Consider the following 24561-nt stretch of genomic DNA (forward strand, 5'->3'; position numbering starts at 1 on the left):
TTACTTAGACTTTCTCTGGTCATTTGCATTTTGCTCTGGTCATGTGCATTATAAAGTTTTAAGAGGAGTCTGTAGCGTTCTTCAAAGTCCTGGACCTTCTCTTAGAGGCTTGGTGCTCTTCACAACACATTTTATGAAATCTGTTCTAACAAGGAGCCATTAAAACCTTTCAGGAGAGTATTGACATGGTCTGAATTTAATTTTAAATGATTTTATGTTCTGTTGAGGAATGGAATGGAGTGAGGTAGGATTGGAGGTAGTGAGAGCAGGCTGAAGACAGGTGTGATAGTTTAGGCAGCAGATGATGGCAACTTGACATTAGAACAGAGAAGGGGACAAGAGATACCACTGGTATTTCAAAGGTAGACTCGTATTTCAGAGTCACAGGGCAGTGAGTCTAGCCCACCTTCTTGGTTGCCAAGCTTTGTTTCCAGTCCTCATCCTGAGGAAGGTCACCTATCTAACTCACAGCTAGCTGTGTCTCTGGTTAATGACAGATCAGATGTTCCCAGGGAGCAAGAGAAGTGTCCAAGAAGACTCATATTTTTTTTTAGTCTAAATGATTGCATGGCAAAAGATGTCTTAATTTTTCTACACACTTCTTTTAATTTTTCTAAAACCTAAAATCATGATTCCTAGGGAAGGAATGATTACTATGCAACCCTCCTGCTCTGAAGAGTCTCTACCTAGGGCAGAGGCTTTATCTTTACCACACATTAAAAGATATGTACCTCATGCCAGATAGATTGTTACCATGACCTCGCGACTCCAGTGCCTTCAGAGCCCACTCAGGCATCATAAATAAGTGAAGTGTGTAGCAGCTCAGTGTTTGCATATTAAATTTACATGAAACTTCTTCATTTACAAAAAAGAAATGTATTCCCTTCCATTCATCTTTAAATATGCACTCTTCTCCATCCATATTTTATAACCATTTTTGATAGGAACATGAATAGTGAGAAGCATTTCTCTATTCTAAGAAAAACTTCTGCACAGTAGTGGTAATGAATGACAACTGATGCATCTGCAGTGTCAGAGACACAATGGAGATTGGTGGGCCAGTTATTTTGGTTTTTCTAGAGAAGCCAAGAGTTTGAATTTTTATGTGAAATCTTTCTGGTTTTAAACATTTTTTAATACACTCTGTGGGCCAAATAAAAGCCTATCTCTGAGTTCACATCTCTACCTTATTTCATATGTGCTTTCGTACATACATGTTGGTCTAATTCCTATAAGTTATTAGGTTTAAAATTCATATATTTTTAGGTAGACAAGGTGTTAAATGACCTATTAATTTGCTCTGTAAACCTGTGTTGAATTGCTGAGTAAGAAGAGGAAAGCCATATTTCCTGAGTCAGTAATTAAAGCAGGGTTCTTATTCTTGCATTAAGTCTTGGCTGTGGAAAGAAAGGCCAAAAATGTGGTGCCTGGTGGAAAGGTAAGTGCTTAAATCCGAACAGCATCATCAGTGGAGCTAAAGCATGAGAATCTGCCAAGATCAAAATAACTGAAATCCAGGGTGAAGACCAGTGCTGCGAAATAAAAGTGAAAACACGGACACATACTTTCCACCAGCTTTCATACCTGGAGGATTCCGTCTCATAGAGAGAGGAATGTGGAATAGTGTATCAGCTAAGGCCTCCGTGTCAGGGAAATAGTGAAATAGTTCAGGGAGACTTGGTCCTGCAGCTGATATGATGTCACGACTTGGTTCATGGCAGAACTCTTAATGACACACATGTGAGCACATAGATTAGACCCATCTGTTTGAAAGGGGTAGTTAGCACATGGGTGGTAATCACCGTCCTTCTAGAGAAACTTTGAGGAGGTGTTTAGTTCCTGCTGATAGGGAAGATTAGAATCAAGCAAGTTTTATGAATAGAAAATGATGAGCAGATGAGGCTGGAAGGAAATGGAAATGTGATGAGATTAGTAGCTCATGCATACCTCTCTGCTGGGGAAAAAAAAAAAAAAAAAGCTTTAAGAGACATCAGGCTGGGAAATACTTTATTTCCTGAAGTGCAAGGAAGAGATTTGGACAGAGCTATAATATTAGCAGTCACTGCCAAAGTGAATTGGTCAAAGATCTTTCTTAAAAAGCTGTCATTTAGCAGTTGTGGATCTAACCATGGTGAGGAAAAGATGTTGTTATTGTTCTGAGATGCCAGGTTCACATGTGCATTCAACCAACAAATATTTATTGAAAACTAGCTATGTGCTAGCACTATGCAAGACCCTGACTAACTCACAAACTGGAGAACATCAACACCCTGTAGAAGATGGACCACAGGTACTCAGAGGGGTTTCTGAGTAGATTTTGTGCTGATTTTGTCCTGTGGCTTTCCAATATCATGACTTCTCTTGGAATAAAGAAAGGTCACAAAAATGAACAGTGTGACTCAGTGGCCCCAAGGACTGGGTTCTGTGGTTCCTCAGTAGAACAAAATTTCTGAAAGGAAATTTGAAGCAAACTCTTATCAGATAGATTTTTCTCATCTGTTACCACAGAACTGGCAATCATAACATTTAATGAATGGATTTTCCTGTCTCCATGTAAGCAACTTTCCCTGAATAGAAAGCAATATACACTCCCCCACCTTTTATTTTGAAACTTACCCATGCCTTCTCGATCTACCTCTTCCTAAAAGTCCACCTTTCTTTCTTATTTCTTTCCTCCTTTTATATTCTAACTCCTTCTTGAATCCTTTTTTCCTCTCTTGATTCTTCCTTTCTTCCCTTCCTTCTTCCCTTTATTTCCTTTTATTTTTCTTTCTTTTCCTGATTTCAGATGAAAACTTCTTATAAAATAAACCATTCCATAAATTCATTTGACATGGTAAGTATACATTTCTTGAAACATCTGCTTCAATGAAATTGGAAACAGCAGGTCACAGTACACAGAGAATATATCCCTCAACTCTACCTAGTAAATAGCCAACACAGAATGGGGAAGGCAGAGTAGGAAGTGACTGGAATCTCCCCCTCTCCAGTTGATTTCTTAATGCCAAAGTATAAGTCACATGTAATGAAACCAAGGGCAGATGGTTTAATGCTGACTTCCTCTTACTTTTCTGTCTTGGAAAATGTGAGGAATGGTACAGGTTAATTTTATTTCAATGATTTCACCTTTAAGAAAGTTTATCTCTAGACATTGCTGCTCCTTTGAGACCTACCCTTTAATTTACTGTTTGCTCATAGTTTTCTTTATAGAAATGGCAGGAAGCACTTGTCTTTCCAGGAATGCCGTAGTCTGAGCTCATGAGCAGGAAGATCTGTATTTCAGTCCCAGCCTTCATATCCACTCCTGAGTATTCTTTGAGAAGGTCACTTCTCTGTTTCTCCATCTGTGAAGAAGAGATAAAGTTACTTTCAACCTGTCTGTTATCTTAGGAGGATTAAAGTATTTAATGTTTGTCAAACATTTTGAAGAAAAAAGTAGAGAGTAAATATAGGTCTATTCTAAACCTTTTTTTTTTTTTCCTAAAGATCTCAGCATTCTGAAAAATACCTGAATTAAAACCTTTGATATATACATATATATATATGTATATATATGTATGTATACACATATACACACACATACATATGTATGTGTACATAAACATATATACATACACACAAGTGAGTATCTGAATTCATATGAATTTATAAATGCATGCTGTGTTTGAAGCTCAAAAGCCAGCTTGGAATTGTGGAACCAGTCTCTTAGAATGATTGAGGTTACTTCTAGTAAGATGATTTTGGGCCAGGACGCTCATCTACCTAGACCTCAGTTTCTTCATCAAAATGGGTGAACTGAACCTGAATGACGTCTGAGCTCCCCCTTCCTCATGTGTTCTCTTAATATTTCTTGGCTTTCCTGAGTATAATAGAGGTAAAGAAGGGCTGTTTCCTTTACCCTGAAGTTCTTCTGTGCATATAAGAACATGGTAGGAATAAGAAAATGATCTCCGTTTATTTCCCTACCCATGAGCTAACCAGGAACGGAGAAACCTGTTCACACATGAATGGTGAAAACTGCACTTAACTTACAACTGGTCTTGTGAGGAAATAGTGAACATAGATAGGCATCCTCACCACAGTGAATTTTCAACAGCCACAGCATCTAAAATTGTACCCATAGCAATCGTTTCTTCTACTCAGCAACTTTTACAGGTATATTTTTTAAATGTAGTCCGATCCAAGAAAAGGGTAATATATTTGTATTATTAGTAATTATCAAAAGGTTTCCCAATATTTGCTCATTTTGATGCACCTATAAAATTTATTTGCACAATACCTTTATTTAAAGGGAAGAGCTAAGCCCCCATACAGGTGACTAACCTAATGGCCCATCCATCCATGGAACACAGTCAGGCTCATTTTCCCAAGAGCTAAGAGGATCAATATTGCAGCATATCCAAAACCTACTTGCCACTTGTGTTTGGGTACTCTGCCTTAATTTCATTGGCTTTATCTTTAGACTTTTGTTCTTGCCCAGAACCTGCCATCTATATCCTAAGACTCTTGATAAAGAGAGGAGGAGGAGAAATAAACATTCTAAGCATCATCTTCTTCTTTAGGAGAATAGCAGGTACTAAAGTAGTTCATAGAAACCAAGAGGATCAGAATAAAGACAAAGTACTGAGGAAGAAAAGGAGTCATTGCCAGACTAGGGAAAAGGTATGTGACAACAAAGTATGAATGCACAGAGGTTTGGTATTTGAGGGGCTACACCCAGAATGAGCAGTATTAAGCCCAGACAGAGGCAGACTGATAGTAACAGGAAGTGGTTAGGAACACAGAGCCTAGGCCAGGTTGAATGCCACCATGCTTCACCTTCTTGTACACCTCTGTTTCTAATCAGTAGTTTAAGGATAATATTTGCATCTCCCCTTGGGACAGATAAAAGGATAAATAGTTCATATTTGTTTGTAAAGATAAATAATTCCTTTTTGTTAAGCACTTAGAAGAATGCCTGAACATGGTCAATGTGGAGTTCCTGAAAAGTAAGAATAACAGAGAAACTGAGGCTGTAGTCCCTCCTCCCTCTCCCTCCTGAGATCAGAATCATTTTTCTATACCCAGAAGGACAGAGCAAATTTTGTGAGAGGGAGCTGAAGATTTAGCAGTGAAACAAGAGTGGACAAGTATCTAGCTGCACTCAAGGCTTGAGTCTCAAGCCTTGGAGTGCTGAAAGAAGTTGTCACTGTGACCCCAACCCAGTAACAGGTTTTAAGCAGTGGAGGAGGAAGACAGGAAAGGTGCTCAAAGACTGAAAACAGTCGAAGATGGTCCTAATTATCAAAAGAGGGGAAAGGCTTGATTCTAGAAGCACAACCAAGAACTTGATGCAGCTCCAAAGCCATATTTGGGGAGAGAATTTAAAACATATGGTTAACAGATGCTGTTAGGTTGACTGCACAGGGTAGGGAAAAGAGCATGAGTTGTGATGCCAACTCAACTTGGGTGCAGACCCCCATTCTGTCACTTCCTGGCTGAGCGGCCTTGTGCAAACTGCTGAACTTCAGAGCCTTCTTATCTGCAGTCATAGACTGGAAATGGAAAGTCCTATAGGACTCCTGTGGAAAACAATGACAGTCTTATGTGAATTATCACACAGAGGCTTGAGCAAAGCTAGCAGGCAATAGTGACAACATGCAGGTTGAGTATCCCTCATCCGAAATGTTTGAGACCACAAGAGTTATGAATTTGGGAATATTTGTAGACATGTGATGATATATCTCAGAGGGGACCCAAGTCTAAACCAAAATTCATTTACATTTCATATGCACCTTATACACATGGCCTGAAAGTAATTTTATACCATTATTTCCAGTATGCCTGTATTTTCCTTGCAATCCATTGCATGAGGTAGGTCTGGTGTGGAATGCTCCATTTGTGCTATTGTGTCAGAGATCAAAAAGTTTCAGATTTTATAGCATTTTGGATTTCAGATTTACAGATTAAGGGTGATCAAAATATATAACCAAAGAGACAGCAGAACCTAATGGTTTAGAGCAGGGTCAGAAAACTTTTCTGTTAAGTGTCAAATAGTAAATATTTTAGGCTTTGTTGCCCCTGCAGTCTCTACCTATTCAACCATGCCTTTGCAGTGGGAAGGCAGTCTCAGGTAGTATGTTAGTGAATGGGCATGGCAGCATCATAATAAAACTTTATTCACAAAAGCAAAGCCCCCCTTGGTGGCACTCACCTGTAAGCTGTCTCAGGAGGCTGAGACAGGAGGATTTCAAGTACAAAGCCAGCCTCAGCAACTTAGGGACACCCCATCTCAAATAAAAAATAAAAAGGGTTGGAGATGTGGCTCAGTGGTTAAGCACCCCTGGATTCAATCCCTAATAGCAAAATAAAACAAAAAACACAACCAAGCAGCCAGTTTTGGCCCTCTGGCTATAGTTTGCTGATTCCTGGTTTAGAGCCAAATCCCCAGGTTTAAAACAAGGCTCTACCATTTGCAAGGCATGTTACCTTGGCCCAGGCTGTAAGTTCACTTTCCTGCTCTGTCTGATGGAGGCAATAATATCATGATATGGTGGTGGCACTGAAAGGAGACCTTGTGTGGGCTGTGCTGCTCACAGTGAATGAACACATGGCACCTATTGTCCATATCCCCAGAGCCTGGAAGAGCAAACCAAAGGCCCATAAGATGACATTTGAGAAGGAATGTAAAATCCTGCATTAGGAAATCACCCACTTACAGTTTATTGCTTTACTCAGGAAAACACCTAAGTGGTTTACTTCTTTCCTATCACAGAACTGTGTGACATGGCTGCTTCCCCAAAATAAACATAGTCAGGAGCTGAATGCATAGAGGTGAGATTGTCTCCTGAACAAAGGAGGTAGTTGGCCCAGGTCTGACTCAGGTGATTCTGCTGTTCTGCTTTGGCTGTCATAATTTTTTAAATTTTTTATTTTTATTTGTTCTAATTAGTTATACATGACAGCAGAATGCTTTTCCATTCATTGTACCTGAATGGAGCACAACTTTTCATTTCTCTGGTTATACATGATATAGAATCATACCATTCATGCAGTCATACATGTACCTGGGGTAATGATGTCCATCTCATTCCACCATCTTTCCCACCCTCATGCCCCTTTTCCTCCCCTCACTCCCCTCAGCCCAATTTTCTCCATTCTTCCCTTGCCTCCACCCATTATGGATCAGCATCCACATATCAGAGGTGGCTATCATATTTTAAGAATGAAGATGGTATGTGGGAAATTATCTTGAAAGACATTAACAGACAAATGAATAATGATTATATGAATTTCAATTTTTCAAGTTAGGTTAAGCATTCTCAAATATCTTTTATGAGTAGTTAACATAGCCACCCAAATTATTTGACCCTCATTTCATCTAGATATGGGGTGTATGACCTTGCTTCTTAAACCTGAATTTTGGAACTGTTAGCCAATGGACTATGGCCCAGGTCATTCTGTGCCAGTTTGTGAGTCTAGCTTAAGAAGCTGGCAGCTACCACTTTCTATCCTTCAACTGTTTCTCTTAGAACATAGCTAAGGTCCCAGCCATTGGCTACAACCAACAGTCATGATGACTACAGACATAATTACCTTGACTGCAATTGCATGAGAGGTTCCAAATCAGAATTACCTCACTCAATTCCTAGAACCATGAGAAATAGTAAAAAGATTTCAGTTATTTTAAGCCATCTAGTTTTGTGTTTCACAGCAATAGATAACAGATATAATGTGACAAAGGAATTTGTTTTTATCATTACAAAGAATAAACCTGGTCTATGGGAAGCTATAGTCAGTCAAGAATAAGTATGTACAAGCAGGTAAATCTGAGCTCAGCATTAAGTTTCATGAGGTGTTGGTGAGGATATGGAGAGAAGGGAACCCTGTACACTGGTGGTGTTTATGTAAATTAGTATAGCCATTATTTTTTAAAAATGGGTTCTCCTCAAATTATAAATAGAACTATAATATGATCCAACAATCCCACTTCTGGGCATATATCCAAAAAAACATGAAATCAATATGTTGAGCTGTGCACTCCTAAGCTCATTGCAGCATTCTTCACAAAAGTCAGGAAATGGAAACAACCGAAGTGTCCATCAAACTGACAAATGGATAGAGAAAATGTGGTATATATATATATACACAATGGAATACCATTCAGCCATAAAAAGCATGTCATAACTATAGATTTCTCAACATCCATCAAATTTTAGACTTATGAAGTTCTTCCAGGAAGAGACTTCAAAACATATCCCTGTTTGTAATTGTATCATCATAATCCATGGGGCCCTTATTGGACACTTTCTGGCTTTGCCTGGCATTTGCAGTCCACAAGGGCACCAAAGAGGAATAAGTGGTTTTTCTGTCTTTCTGTCTTTTCAATGACAGTAAATAAAACTGAGCTATTGTTTTTTTGTTGTTGTTGTTGTTTGTTTGTTTTTTAGGTGTTAGAAGTTAGCACCTAAAAAAGCTAATTTTTCAATTTGATTAAATGCTAGGACAACTAATTATCAATTAGCAATAAGAGAAGTAAATCTAGGTTAGCATGGCCATATTTTCTTGTCAGCTTGTGGCAGAGCAGAGTACACATGGATCACTACTGAACAATGACTCAATTCCTTACATCATTAATGAAAAATGATGCAGAGGAGGAGATGAAGGGGATTTACCTCAGTTTTGCTTCAGTCCCCAGCACTCCTACTCTTTCCATGTGGGCTAATTCCAAGGAGTGGGTTGAGGCCTAGGGTGGGTTGTGGCCTAGGGTAGTTTGAAGTAGGAAGTCTGAGCATTGATAACTGTTCTAGGTACAAACACAGCAGGGAAAATGAAGGGACTTAGAGAAATTACAATGGAAATTAAAATTTGAGGGTGGTAACATGCTTCAGTAAACACATAGAGCACACAGTGTTCCAGGAACAAGTTGAAAAAGGCAAGATCCTTGCCGTGGAAAAGCTCACAGTGTACTGAAGAAACCAAACACATGAATAAATCATTTCAGTAAATTGTAGACAAATGTCCACTAAGGTAAGAACAATTTTGAGAAGTGGCTGAACATGGTTTTGCATACGCTTGGTCTTGGTATTGTTCTCAGTGGTATAAAGTGGGTGTAAACTCGAGTGCATGGTTGAAAAACCATACCTTCTTCCACCCCTATTCACAGACTCAAACAGGAAGAAGCACTTGGGAGATTGCTTAGTTCTTACAGAGACCCTTCAGTGTCTGAATGTTCTTTCCCTTTATTATCATAGTGATGAGTTTTAGGTAAATCCATTCTTGATTTCATTTAACAGCATTCACTTGGCATTTAGAGCTATACCAGAAAATAACAATGACTAAGACACAGTTCCTGATCTAGAACTGCTTACAGTCTGAAAGTACTGAGTGCAGGTCAACAAAAAAATAGACATTTAAGATGAAAGATGATAATTAGTGTCGTAGAACCATGCATTCAGTGAGAAGGAACATCAGGAAGATACTGACATCAGTCTGCATGGCTCCCAGAAGTGTTTGCACTGAAGCTTCTAGAATGAGTCAGATATTTCCAAGACAAGGTATCCCCTGGAGATGAACAGCTATTCAATGGAATGGAGATGTAAGAACCTGGCATGCACAGACTGCCCAAGCTCCCCAGGTAACTGAACATAGGTGGGAAAGGGTCAGAGAGGGAATGATGATTATCAAAGACAGCCAGAGACTCATCTCCAAGTAGCTTCTGAGGAGCATTGTGCAGATCAGTGGCATAATCAAATTTTTGAAGAAGAAATGTTTTACAACAAAAACAAAATCTGGGGACAGGGAGACCAAGAAGTGACTGTAACTGGTCAACTAAGATGAGAATAAAGCCCATCCTAAGGGAGTGTGGCATGGGAGATGATGCATATGAGATCCTTTATGGCCTCCCAATTTGATTAAATGTGGATGATTCAACAACTAATGCCTGCCCAGGACCCTGGTGGGCACTAGTGTATGAGAAGGTGTAGTTGTCATCCAATGAGACCATGCATAAAGTAAGTAGTTTGAGGGTAATGATTTCACGTTATTTCCTCTGGGGAGTTGAGGTGCACCTGAGAGGTTAAAAAAGAGGATTCCAATAAGAAATTAAACATGATGTTTCAGCAAGCGTGGATAGAGATGATGCAAAATGGAGAATTATCAACTTATAGTTAAAGCCATGAGTAAGGAGACAGAGAAGTATGTGACAAAAAATTGGAAAGTGTTTTCAGGGCTATGTTATCAAGGGCCCTGAATGTTCTCAAAGGGTTTTACAAGGTGAAACTGCTTTGTCTACAGAAATTGCCCAAGGAGGAACTGAATTAGAGTCCAGTTCATTAAATAAGCATTTATGGATCATGTTGTCTGAACACAGGAGGAGGGCAGTGAAGAAAACAGGCAGAGCTGGTCTTTGCCCTTAAGAAGCCTATCCTCTTACATGGAGTCATGTACTTAATTAATTTCTACAATGTAAGCACAACAGAAGAAAAGTATGTAAGAGCACATTGTCACTCTGCTTCTGAGGCAGCAGTCCTAAGGAAGTGATATGTCAGCTGGACCTAAAGGATGAGCGAAGGACAGGGATGGCATTCCAGGGGAGAGTGTTTGAGCCCCTGAAGGATGCCTTTGTGGCCTGAGAAAGCTGGGGAGTTGGTTGCTTACAGTGAGGTGGTGACATTGGTGACTTACTACCCTTGGCACACCTGAGAACACCGTCACTAGCCTGTGCCACCGCCATGGGCAGATACTGCAGGGCTTGGGCTTGGAAACCAGGTCTGGTCCTAAGAGCATTTTTGGAAGGAGCAGGATCCTCCAATGGACAGGATATCTTTTTCCTCAGTAGCTACCTGGCCTCAGAACCCATAGCAGGGCACTTTTGGACAGTCAGTAAGGAGAAGGCTGCTGAAGATAGTGACAGTTGCCTGGATTTGGAAAGAGGCTGTTCCAGAAGGAAGGAGAGGCAGAGTGGTTGAGCAGCTAAGAATCAATGTGTTTTGGTCAACACAGCTCACCCAGGAGGATAACATTCGTGTTTGGCAGCAGCAGAACGTGCCTCTTTAGATCTCAACCTGTCTAGGAAAAAGCTCAAGAGTCCAGATCTAGCCCTGGCACATATTGGCCCTGAGTGGTTCTTTTGTGAAACACAACAAACCAATTGGGAAAATAACCTTGGAAGGAAACTTGATTGATTTTTCAAAGCAAGCAAGAACTTCTATGAAAACTTGCATCTACTAAAACTATGCTTCCAGACAGCTTGTAAGAGAAAATAAACTAGATTGTGATTCCATTTTGGCAAAAAAAAAAAAAAAAAAAAAAAGATTTTAATTTGTCTTCCCACATTTTTGGCCTTTATTATCAGTTCTTCCTGTCAGGTTGTTTTACTAGGTGAAAAAAATGACTGACCAAGCACATTGATTCACTGTTCTTCTGTTGATCCTGAGCATATCTTTACATTCCTTTTAGCCTCCAAACACATATTTTGAAGTAATAAACTGTCTTATTCAAGGCAATGATTTAAAGATTAAATATAGTTTCTTCCCAGGTTGTGTGTGTAAACAGAATGTTAAAAACTACTGAAAGGTTAACACTAACATTATCCCTTTTTTACTGTGGGATCTTTAAGCCTCTGTTTTCTGATCTGTAAAATGGGAATAAATAAACTTTCTTTATAGCATATTTTGTAAAGTGAGTGAGGTGATGGATAAAAAAAGTACTATATAAACTGTGTCTTATCGTCCACACATTAGGTGTTAATATTTTAGTCATTTTTATCATTATTGATCAACAAGAAAATTATTCACCCAAGACTCAAATGCTTTTTATATCTTCCATTAGGATTACTCAAGGACTCTTCATTACTTTTCTTCCCTCAGTTTTCACAGACACATAGGATAGCACCTTAGAGACAAGGGAGGGTCCATCCACCTCCCTCCTGTTTCCTAGAGGAGAAAAAAAAAATACTTTGTGCCTGGAAAAAATATTTTAACTGTCAAATGTTCTTTAAATCAGCCATATAAATTATAAAATGTATACTATAGTTTTCCTTTTGTTTCATAACAATGTAAAAAAAAAAATCACAAGTTTCACTCAAAGATGTATATTAGTCTGCACACATTGCTATAACAAAAAACCAGAAGCTAGCGACTTAAACAAAGAAATTTATTTCTCACCATTCTGGAGTGTTTAAGTCTATTCAATCTGCTAAAATAATTTTGACTAGGTAATTATAAAAGATACTTATTGCTCAAAGTTCTTGAGGTAAGAAGTCTAAGATAGGCCATCAGCATATTCAGTGTTAGGTTAAGGCCTGTTCTTTATAGATGGTAACTTGTGGCTATGTCCTCATATGGCAGAAGGGAACAAACAAGTTCCCCCCTGCTTTTTTTTTTTTTTTTTAACTTTTATATGTGTACCAATTCCATGTATGAAGTCCTCATGATCATAATTTAAAGTCCCCGCTTATCAATACTATTGCACTGGAGATCAGGTTTCAACCTACAACATGAAGGCTGGCAAGACCAAGGTCAAAGTTCTGGCAGGGTTTAGTCTCTGGTAAGGGACCTCTTTCTGACTTGTAGACAGCCTCCTTCTTGCTATTGGCTCATGACCAAGAGAGATGGAGCTAGGTGTCTCCTATAAGAGCTCTACTCATTGAACTTAATTCACTTCCCTGAAGGCCCTATCTCCAAACAGTGCTGTGGGACTTTAGAACTTCAACATATGCATTTTGAGAGGATGCAGTTCAGCTCAAAACAAGATGTAAAAAAGAGAAGAAAATTAGTCCTAAAAGAATTTCAATGTGATAGCATTGTCCATGAATTAGAAGAAACACCCATAGATCAACATATATTAAGGGTTATATTTTATGTCTATTTGGGGGATGCATTCTAGAACTACAACTAAAGAAACTAGCACATTGTAGAAAGTCAATCCTATTCCTTCTTTCTCTCCATTTCACATCACAGTGAACCCACATTATGGTCTGAATATTTGTGAATTGCCCACCACCACCCTTTCATAGGGTGCTGATTATGTTAGAAGATGGGGTCTTTGGGAAGTAATTAGGTTATAAAGGATTGCCCTCATGAATGGGATTAGTGCCCTAATGAAAGAAAGACCTCAGAGAGCTAAATAGACCCTTCTACCACATGATGACCCAGCTAGAAGGTGCTAGGAGGATTATGCCTTTCTCCAACACTGCTGATGCCTTGACCTTGGACTTCCTAGACTTCTGCTTTTAAAGGTCAGGAGGTAATTTTATATAACAAGGACTGACTAAAATAGTCCTGCTGCCCTTCTACTCTTTCTGCATGACTTCCATTGCTGGACTTGGGCATTCTTCTCTTTTAGGAGCCAACTATGAGAAAGTCATACATATGTATGAACCATAGTCATAAGAAAGTCTCAGATGCTCTAGTGTACAAAATTAATCTTTGTGCAGTAGCAAGCAAAGGAGTACTGAGAATAACTTTTATCCTTTCTAACTGCATCATGCTTTTTCTTTCCAAACTCAGGTGACTGTGACAGATGGTGGTTCTTCTCCAAAACAATCAACCATTTGGGTGGTGGTTCAGGTTCTGGATGAAAATGACAACAAGCCCCAGTTCCCTGAGAAGGTTTACCAGATCAAACTGCCAGAACGTGACCGAAAGAAAAGAGGGGAACCCATCTACAGGGCTTTTGCATATGATAGAGATGAGGGCCCCAATGCAGAAATCTCCTACAGTATTGTGGATGGAAATGATGATGGAAAATTCTTCATTGACCCTAAAACTGGCATGGTTTCTTCCAGAAAGCAATTTACAGCAGGGAGTTATGATATCCTAACGGTAAGATCTTCTGAATTCCAGCAATATTGATGGGAGAGGGGGTTACTTTCTTATTTGTGTTTATTTATTTGAGCAATATATCATTAGAGTAAAAAGTACAACCACACAGATATAGAAGACTTCTTTCTGGGAGGCAAGCGCAGGTGAGAACTTTTGCCTTTTTTGGTGATGCTCTTAAATAATGAAACAGTTCCCTTTGGTTGTGTCCTGTCAGCAAATCTCCCCCACTCCCACAGTCTGATGGAGCCTATATACTCAACCACACTTCCTCTGACCCTAAAGAATTTTCAAGGCACTGACCATAGATCTAAACAAAGTAGGGGAATAGAAGAGCGATATATCCCACCTAGCATTCAACATATCATTCAGTGTGTCCCCAAGAATTTCCACAGAAAGCGGTTTTTGTAATTGTTGACCATGTGATAGAATATGAATTTAGCTGTGTAAATTGTGAGACACAAACCACAGCCTCGTTTATTCTGTAAAAAGTGTGTGTGTGGGGGGGAAGCAAGTGAACAGTGCCTAAATGTTTAAGTTAGAAAGTTAAAAATAAAACACACCCAACACCAACTCAAGTAGAAACTTAAACTCTGATATCTAAATGTGCCTGTGTGCTGTTCCTATCCCAGCCACTTTAGATATGGAGTGCTTGTGCTTCTGGCATAGGGGACTGATCATCCTTACAAGTGACAGGCACTTTTCAAGGTCCCAAGAACTCTTAAGAGCCTGCACCATCCAACACCCTTCTCATTGCTCTCTGCCTTCTCTGCTGTAGACAGCACAGTCTTTATTATATTAAAAGTCCCTTGATTTATCTTTTCACTCCTGTGTTCGGGAGCTAGGTTCCTTCCCCTGTTCATTTGTATGTCTAGAACAGTGGGCAGAGATAAAATAAGAAACAGCCAGTTTCTAAATGCTTGAAGCTTTGATATGGTGCATACTGTTACAGCTGCAGGACCATTGTGACTGAGAATTCTTTGAGGACTAGATGGGTCATAATAGACACTGTTGTTGCTCTACCCAGATCTCCTCTACCACAGTGGTTCATCTATCCCCCACCTGCTGTGAGTGATGCCTGCTAAGGACTCACAGTTGTCCCCTCATTCAGAGCATCATCCTTGGCTGATTCTTGACCCAAGAGACTTCTACCCTCCACCCTAGCAGTCCATAGACAATATCTTATTGGCACCCAAATACAGAAGTCCAACCCCCTTGCCTTGAGGTGGATCCACTTCTTGCAATCCTGATTCAGAGTCCTGCTGACCCCTTCATCATTGCTGAGGAAAGCATGTCTCCTCAGTTCCTAACATAGGACCACATCCCTGCTTTGTGCCTACCCCTGCCTATCCTGATTTTTCTCCCTTTCTCCCGAGAGCACCTCCTTCAGAAAACCACTTGGACTGAAATCCCTGCTTGGCTCCTAGGGATCTTGGCTCTAAACATGAATTTTTAAGGTTTCTCCACCCCCCAGGAATTTTCTGGGCAAAGCAATCATCCATGAACCCATAGTAGATAGGTGCTATGAATTATTGTTGTTTTAAAAGACTATCACTACTGGTTCTGTGCCCATAATATTATTTTTAAACATGATATTTGAAAATCCCTTTTTAAATTTTATTTATTTTATTTTGAATTACCTTTCTATCAGTGTTTTCTACACCTTGGACTTTTTGAACTTCCTGTTTGGGTCCAGAACGCTATAGCAGTTCACGTAGATGGGTGAAGGTGTGCTTCCTGCAGCCCTTACATGAGCCAACCTAGGACCACAGAGGAGTCACCAACTCCATCCTCCTTACCATGCTGCCTCCGAGAACCCTCCCTCACCCCCTCTCAGTTGGCATAACTAAGGGCCTCAAGGGCAGTTCGTCTGACTCTATGCCTTCCCCACTCCTATCCCCTCGCCCTTCCAAGACCCTGTAAATGGAGAGCATCTCCACAATGCAGCAGAAGGAAGGCACTGCAAAATACAACCATGTGCATGCACGTGTACACACACGTTTCCACACATAGGAATTCACAGTGCACCTTATTTCCCTTTCATCTAACCATCAGAGGTGAGGTTCAGGGTCATGTTATAAGGAATCAAATTAGCTATTCCTATTCATATAAACTATTATTCATGCCCACAAAATACTATAAAGTATAAGTGCAATATCTGTTTTTCAAGGTTTCCATATCTGTAAAGCTGGCAGTGGTTCAGATCAGCCCCTAAAAATGTGGAGTAGTGTTGTTTCTACCCCATTCCAGAGTCCACTCTCCCTGGGTCTCCACTCTTTTCTTCCATTTGCTGACACTATGCTGAGGATAGACTCTTGCCCCAACACCACATGAGTGATAGATCTCAACTTCCAGAGAATGAGAGCTCTAAGACATAGTTCTGTGTTTTCTCTGTGTGTGAGTAGATCAAGGCCGTGGACAATGGCCGCCCACAGAAATCCTCCACAGCCCGCCTGCACATTGAATGGATTAAGAAACCACCCCCTTCACCTATACCACTGACCTTCGACGAGCCATTTTATAACTTCACAGTCATGGAAAGTGATAGAGTAACCGAGATTGTGGGGGTGGTGTCTGTGCAACCAGCCAACACCCCTCTGTGGTTTGACATAGTTGGTAAGTTCAAGTCTTCCAGAACACTATCAGGCAATGTAATTAACTGTTGGAACAACTAGCTTTAAAAAAAAAAAAAAAAAGAAAGAAAGAAAGAAAGGAAGAAAGAAAGAAAGAAAAGAAACTAATGAAAAAGCAAAAGAAAAGAAAAAACTAATAATTAGTGCTGATATTAAAACATCCATAGTGCTGGAATGCAAAAGAGCCAGTAAAATGAATTCGACCTGTGCTTTCGTTCCAACTCTGTAGCTCAGCTGAACAGAAAGTGCTCTCTGGCTGGATTTTCCATAGTTTGTTATTTACTGCAATCTTAATGTCTTTCTGTGTGTCATTTAAATTCTATTGTCACACTTGGCTAATCTCATTTCTAAATGTATTGATGGTACTAGACTTGCTGTCCTTCATTTCTCTCTTTTTCTTCACCTTTTTTCTGCATTCTGTTCTTTTTTTTTTCTGCTCCCGACTGCCCTGCTTCAAGGTGGCAAGCATGCTCGAGAGATGTTCTATATTCTACAGACAGCTTGTGGGCAGAACTGTTCAACAGAAGGTACCCTTAGTGCAAACACATTTGCTAAAATACAGCTATCCAATCTGCCTTTTATGGTTTTTTTTTTTTTTTGAAGCAAATTGAATTACATCTTTCATAACTGCCTGTGACAGGCTGAAGTGCAGCCCACAGACTTCATACATGCCTCTAACAGCGATTGCATTACTCGTATCCAATGACTCCTTTGTTTGAGGTTTGATGGGGTTTGGGTTTTGGGGGGTTAGTTTGGATATTTTTTCCTTTTCTTTTGAGGTATGTGGGCTCTTTGTTGTTTTGTTTTTATCTTTTTGTAGGTTGGTTTATTTAACAGAGGTCTTTTCCAATTGAAAAATAAATTAAAATGTATTCCAGCCCCTCTGATTTACAGCAGTAGTGCCATTCATAGACCAAAAAGCCCCATCAGGAGAGTCCCCTGGCAGCTGTCCATAAAAGGATGGGCAGGAAATGGAACCTAGATATATAGCCAGTAAGCCTCCCGCGCAAGCTGAATAGAGAAAGCAGATGGAAGCATGCAGGATAGACCTTGGGAGCCAACCTTTAAATTCCTTGAAAGAAAGCAAGCAAGCATGCCAGGCTGCAAAAGGAAAGGGCAAACAGCACTGCAGCCCTCCACAAAACCGGCAGGGAGAGAGGCACTGGAGAGGAAATGAGTGCCCAGGACTGGGAAACAAAATAGGCTGTTGCTAAGAGGAGTGAGGAGAGTGTGTGCGGCACAGATCTGACACTGTGTTGGACTGAAGCTGACTTCCCACGCTTCTCTGTGGGAGGCAGAGATCCAGGAAAGAGCTGGTCTGGGGGAATCATTTCCTTCCACATGTCACTGCCTGGACAGGATGGGCAGGAATCTGCCTCTCCTCCAGGATGGCTTGGTCTGGGGAAAGCATTTAGGATGTTCCACATCTGTTTTAATGAGGCACAGAAAAAGAATGCTCCATGGCCCCCAGTCGAACTTCAGCAGAGCGTCCTTTGAACTCCCAAAAAAGAAAAGCTTGTTTTCTGCACATTTCATTTTATGAAACAACAGTAGAACATCTTCGTTTTACTTAATTGGTGTTAATCACAGCAGCCCTGTACATGACTATCCTCATACCAAGCTTTTAATTCCTTCTTCAATAGGACATATTTGAAATGTAACTGCTTCTGATCCATGAAAAATGCCACTACTTTATCTTCTCAGTAATCTTCAGCTCATTAAGACATTATCTGATGCAGTTCCTTCTTTTCTGTGCAACAAAGTGTTGTACCTATCATCATCTAGCTGACTGTTGTTGGTACGGTATTGGTGATACCTTCACTACCACTCCCAGTCAGAGTCACAAAAAATGCATTTCAGTTTTAATATATATATGACTGGTACTGGGTCTCCAGGAGCATGTGCAATACTGATTTCTTTTAAATAGTTGAAAGAAAAGTGTAGCAGAAACCAAACAGGCAATAGAATACCTAATGTGAGATGAGTTACCTTCTCTCATCAGTTGCTGATTTCTCTCTTTCCTCCTTCACTCAGGTTTGCCAGCACTTCTACTACCTAAAGATGCTCTTTCTATCCTTCCCATGTATGCATGATCCTGACCCACTGTTCATTCCACCTACCAATCATGCAAATTATGATGCCATTGCTTGTACTCAACTTTAGAAATCGTACAAGATGCTTTCTCTGATGCTTAGTCTGATCAAGCACCTGGTTATCCAGATCAGGTTTGCAGTTCTTCAGCATTTCTGTGTATGCACTCATGTGTAGGGAAGCATGCCTAGTAGGACTGCACATAAACTTACTTTCAAGTTTTTCATACCAGATAACTAGTGCTGTATTTCATTTGCATTTATCCCATCCCCAGTCTTAACTCTTGACATCAAGGTTCCTGTCTCCTCATTCCTTCCTTCTCCCAATGCTTTTGTTGCTATGTGCCCTGTTGTTTCCATTACACACCTATAGTGACTGGTGGAGATGTCCCAGACAGCCAATATGTTAACATATTGATGGTTTTGAGACTTATCCAGACTTAATGTGACTTTTTTACTATATTCCCAGCCATAGCAACCTCATCATCTTTTGGCAAAATGGGACCATCACTGGCCTAAGTAAAGATGGGTAATTTATAGAAAAGAACCCTCCTGGAAGGAGTCCCTTTGGGCTGTCCAACTATAAATGCAGCAACAATTATCCAGAACATGACATTCTTTTTCATGTTTATGTTTTATTAAATGATGTACACTTCCTATAGTATCCTGTCCATTTCAGAGCACTGAGTAGTTGTTTAGATGAAGACTTTCTGAGTTGACCCTCTAGTCAGATGCCTCCATCACCTAGATTTCACTGTAAATCTAGTAACATCTAGTCAAACCTTCTTTTACAAATTGAACTTACTGGGCCAGATGCCCAAATAGAACATAAGTTTATTTCCATCCTCACATCCAGCCAACAACATCTTGAAACGCCAACCCTTAATTTCACCATAGAAATAAAATCCTTTCCCCAGGTGCTGGTTACTTTCAGTACTGGTATGGTCACCCCTCCACAAATTCTGTTTTTGAAAATCTTTCTAATCTGTCAGTTATTTTTTTCCATCTGCTGACAACATCTTTCCCCTTCTCCGAACACCTATTGTTTTATCATATTCAGATGTTTTATTCTTGCTTGCAAGATTCCTTGCTTATTTATCTTTGGTCATGGAAATTCTCATCTTTCTTCCTCACTTTCTTCTCTTCCTCCGTATCGAAGTATTATTTTTTTAACCAAACTAAGGTAGGGGACAGAGAGGGAACAATGCCCCTTAGTGCTTAAATTTTAACAGTGTGTCTGTCATAGGTGAATGCTAAGAGTAGTCACAAAGCATATAGTGCCAGCATAGATTGGAAATGAGGTCTCAGATTAAAGCTCAGGTCTTGCCCAGTTAAATAGTATTATGAATCCTCCAGGCAAAGTCAAGATTTATTTCCATTATAGACCTAGTATATTCAGACACCTTGATAGATGCTGAGATACAGAGTCTAAACCACCCTGATCTAGTGCTTACAGCTCAGCAATGTTCAATGAGTTCTCATTAAGTAAGCAGAAATAGTGTTTCAGCATGCATTTTCCCTGAGAGCATAGTTTCCTCATTCTCACAGTTCCAAACTTACCTGATTCTAATTCAACTGAATTTCTTTTCCTCCTACCATGATTTGAATTCCCAAAACTGGTAAGCAAGATTTTGTTCCCAAGCCTAGACCCTTGCACTAACACACTTACTTATGCCTCCAAAGAGACCTCTGCTTACAATGTTACATAGCTAGACTCACTTCAGCTTCCAGAAACAGAAGCCCTACTTATAACTGAGTTAAGAAGGCTGTAATTAAAAGGAAACATAATAAAGTTCAGCTGTTCCAAGTTTAAACAGCCCAATGCACAGCATGTTCCTTCTCTGTGTTAAAAGGGAAAGCAAATGAAGGGAACAAAAATACCCCATAATCCTTTGTGGTTTTTATCACATAGCTTCACACTTCTCAGGAGACTGTGGTTTTGACTCCACAGCTCCTTGATTTACATACTCTCCAGTGTGCACACAATCTGGTTCAGAGTTCAGTCCACAAATCTTTATGCTGATGGTAAATATTTGAATTATAAAGGCCACCATTATTATATACTTCACACAATTCCTTCTTACCTACATACTTGCCTACAGTTTGATGGGGGATGCTACCACCCATTTCTTTAGCTTCACACCTAAATGGGATTAGAAGAATAATTTTCCTTATAGATAGCAAGCGCCTACAATATCTTCATTTGCCTCATCCAATGTATTGAGGGAAGAATGGCTGTTCTGTGAAAATAGTTTTTCTGATGGTGAGTGCTAGCACAAAATTGCAGCCTTCACTGAAAAAATACATACATACATACATATATACATACATTGACATACATAGCTGTATACATTTTGGAACTGAGAACTGAGCCTAGGGACACTGTACCACTGAGCTACATCCCCAGCCCTTTTTATTTATTTATTTATTTTGAGACAGTTTCTTCTTAAGTTGCTGAGGTTGGCCTCCAACTTGCAATTCTCCTGCCTCAGCCTCCAGAGTTGGGATTACATATATGCGCCACGATGCCCAGCTCTCACCAAAGTATCTTTCTATGTTGCAGATACATAAAGTCCACATTGGTCCTCAGTTCATGATAAGGTTCCCACAGATTCTGACTTCTTGGCTGCTACTGCTCATAAACTTATGACCTGTCTTTCTTGAATCTCTGTGAAGCCATGGTTTATTTAGAATTGGGTCAAGAAGGCAAGTTGAACTCTGATAGCACTAGCAGTGACCTTTTCTCTGACTAGTGCTCGGGCATCTCTGCATATTCCTTAACCAGATGGCCATATTTCATCACAAAACTCTTACCTACCTCTCCTGAAAGAAACCACGTTTATTTCTAAAATAAACGTTTTACCATCAGAGTGAATTTTATCAAATTCAGTTGACATCAAACACTCCATTACCCCTGCGTGGCCATCCTTCCCATCCCAAATAGCCTCTCTTTTCTCCATAGCAACAATCTCATCCAAAGAAGTACATCTGAAGAAACTTTAGGAAAATAATAAAAATTCTAAAAGTACTTCTTATATTAATTGTAAGAAATTAACTTTTAAACTAGATTCTAGAAGGAATTTTCATCCTACTGCCATTTCCTGAACTCCAAGTGGTGTCTCCTGCCTTTCATGTAAATATCCTTTTCAGCCCAGTATTGTGCTTGCTTCATTCCAAGGCAGAAAATTATTCATGATCACAATGTAACTGGTATGTAATATTTTTCCTAAAGTTCAGTGTACATGCTGAACTTGAATGAACAGCTTGTGCATGACTCCCTTAATTCATTAAGATTCAGCTGCTCAGTGTTTTGGAAGTTTCTCACATAACACTTCCCTCTTAGAGACTACTAGATTTGGTTCATACTTTTACAATTACACTTGCAGAAGAATGGAGTCCTATTCTAGAAGAGGGACCTAGAAGCATCTCCATAGGAGAAGCTGTGAGATTCTCCATAAGGAGATACAGTGGTGCTCCGTACCCGTCTTTACAGTAAAGCTAGACTCAATCTTGGTCCAGTGCCCTGCTACATAGCACATTCAAGCAGTAGCTGCTGGCTTAAAATATTTTCATTCATGTCCTATTTTTAAAGCCTTTTCTAGGACATCCCTACTTGCTATATTTAACTTTTGTATCCAACAGAAATCCAATGTGCCTCTTCTGCTCTTTGTTTACTCTAGTACACCTGTCTTGACCAAAAATGGTCAAAGAGAAATGTCCCTAATGTGAATTATCTGTTATGTGGGCTGTTCACAACCTCGCTTTTAACCATCTCTGCCGCACGCCCCTGCCTGAATGCTCAGGCTGTGCCGTTCCTAATTTCCCACTCTGTTGAAACTCAGACTAGCTGGGCAGCGTCCTCCTGTCCCCACCTTTTATTTAGCCTCACGCTGTTGCACTGAACACACTTTGGCTTTGCATGTTCTGTTACTGGCTCTGAGGAAGCACACCTTGTTTAAATGGAATGCTGCTAGTGAAAATGGACTCCTCGCATTTGATATTCTCACCCTGGGTGATTTGGACGTGGTTTCCGACAAAAATGGAATCACCTTTCAGGCTAAAAGGGAGCCTGAAAAATGAGACCTGGGGGAGAGACATGGAGTCATTTACGAAATGGGATGCTTAAGTGTAGGTTATTAAATTGCGTGAGGGTTGATGGTGAACTGCTGGTCGACATTCTATGTCCCTTGTCAGAAATTAATTTGAAAACTCAAGGAGGATTTTGGTTTACATGAAATCTTGTGTTAACTAGAAGCAAATGTCCTGGAAATGAGTATCAGAGATTTCTGGTCATATTGGTAAACTGAAAAGTATTCAGTAGCATCTCTCTTAATCACTGTATACCCTGCTTTTCTAATAATCTACCTCTCATACCTTTAAGAGGTTTCTAGTCTGGAGTTTTGAAAGAGTAAAGGTGAATGAAGGACATATACACAACATGAACACAGAGGAAGAGAAAGAACTGTAAAAAACGATGTCATAAAATGGTGCCAAAAAATGTTATTTAATACTCAAAACAACTCAGAAAAGGCACACAATCTATGTGCCACGTGTAAAATATGTCAATTTTACATCACTAAGCACATGGGCTGATATTTATATTTGTATAGGGCCCAAAGAAAAACATGAGCAAGAGCACACAGAATTGCCCCCATTTAACCAATGATTGAAACTGAAAGTCTCAACTTGCATATTCTCTGAATATTATTTTCATTTTGGAGAAAACTGATGTTTGATGACTTGCATTTCTGTTTTGCTTTGACCTACAAATTTTTACTTTCTAAAATAATCAACATTGAAGGATGCCCCCACTCCACCCCAATTCAGAGTTCTCAGATTTAAGCAAGTAAGCAGGTTGGAGAAAAAAATATCCTAAAGGTGATTTAAATGTCATTTAACATCCACCAGAAATAACTGGAGAAGTGGCATCCCTGTCTTTCTGACATGTTATAGGGAGTGATGCCTTATCTTTTCTTTGAAAGTTTCCATGGCAAAGTTTTTTTCAGAATGTACCACCTGATAGCAAGTAATTTTTCTTTATTTATTCATTAAGATAGTTACATCAACTACTTGAGTCGGCTCCATTTTATTTCATGTGCTTTATTGACATGATGCATCCTCTTTGAATGAGAAGTGGTGACCTAAGGCTGGCTTCCTTTTCAGCCTTGACTGCACCCCTCTCTCCTTATCCTATCCTTCAAATGATTTTATTTTTTAGTAGCATTTAGTGCTTCTCAGCAAATCAATTAAATGTATTAATTGGAAGATAAGTCTCTTTTTAGATGAAAACTTTGAAAAAGTATGTCATCTCTGAGCAATTTTCTGGTATCCCTATATCTCTGTAACTTGAATTAAATGTCAAGGGCAATTATAGTCTCTCTAGCAATTAAATAATCTTAAGTCTATATGACAGCTGCAAGCAATAGGCATTTGCAATGTGTATGACCATGTTTTTATAAAAAAAAAGTAAACCATATTATTTATTCTGAGGCACTGTATATCAGATTCTAGTAATTCAGGTAAAATCTTCATGTCCCTTAACCCAACTGCCCATACATAATTATAATATCATAGAAATGCATTGTTCATTGTTCAGCAAAATGAAATACAGAGAATATATAATATAAGAAAAGCTAAGGTTGTTTTTCTGAAATATGGAATTCAATAAATATAGTGCCCTATGTATAGTAGTTAAATAAAGCTGTCCAAAAACAAAATTAACTGACTTGTGACATTTCACACTAAAACAGAGCAATATACTGATGTTTAATTGAAATTATTGCATAATTTTTACCATATATTCTCTCCCCCTTAAAAAATTTCTTTATTCTGGGAAGATCAGAAACCATGCTTTGGTTCATAGAGATGGAAACAACACCAGTAATTTCAATAATATCAATATTGTCTTCTGTATACTGATCTCAGGCTATGACTTCTACCTAGCCCAAGAGGGAAAACATAGTTTCCTAAACTTTCATATAAATTATTTTCTAAATTGGTGTTGTGTAACCTGCTATTTGCCTTTACTTCTTTCCC

At 39.4% G+C, this 24561-nt stretch overlaps 1 protein-coding gene across 6 annotated transcripts in view; it reads left to right on the forward strand.

Annotated features, from left to right (window-relative positions):
- The window catches only part of FAT3 (FAT atypical cadherin 3), a 621727-nt gene that overhangs the window by 482246 nt on the left and 114920 nt on the right, over window positions 1-24561 (forward strand). For all 6 annotated transcript variants that reach the window (XM_079105519.1, XM_079105517.1, XM_079105518.1 and 3 more), the window contains 2 exons: window positions 13491-13805; window positions 16208-16418. In XM_079105519.1, coding sequence (XP_078961645.1) covers window positions 13491-13805; window positions 16208-16418 — 526 coding nt within the window. The remainder of the gene's footprint in view (window positions 1-13490; window positions 13806-16207; window positions 16419-24561) is intronic.

The sequence above is a fragment of the Sciurus vulgaris genome, assembly GCF_902686455.1.
Source record: "Sciurus vulgaris genome assembly, chromosome: 11".
NCBI classification, from domain to species: domain Eukaryota; kingdom Metazoa; phylum Chordata; class Mammalia; order Rodentia; family Sciuridae; genus Sciurus; species Sciurus vulgaris.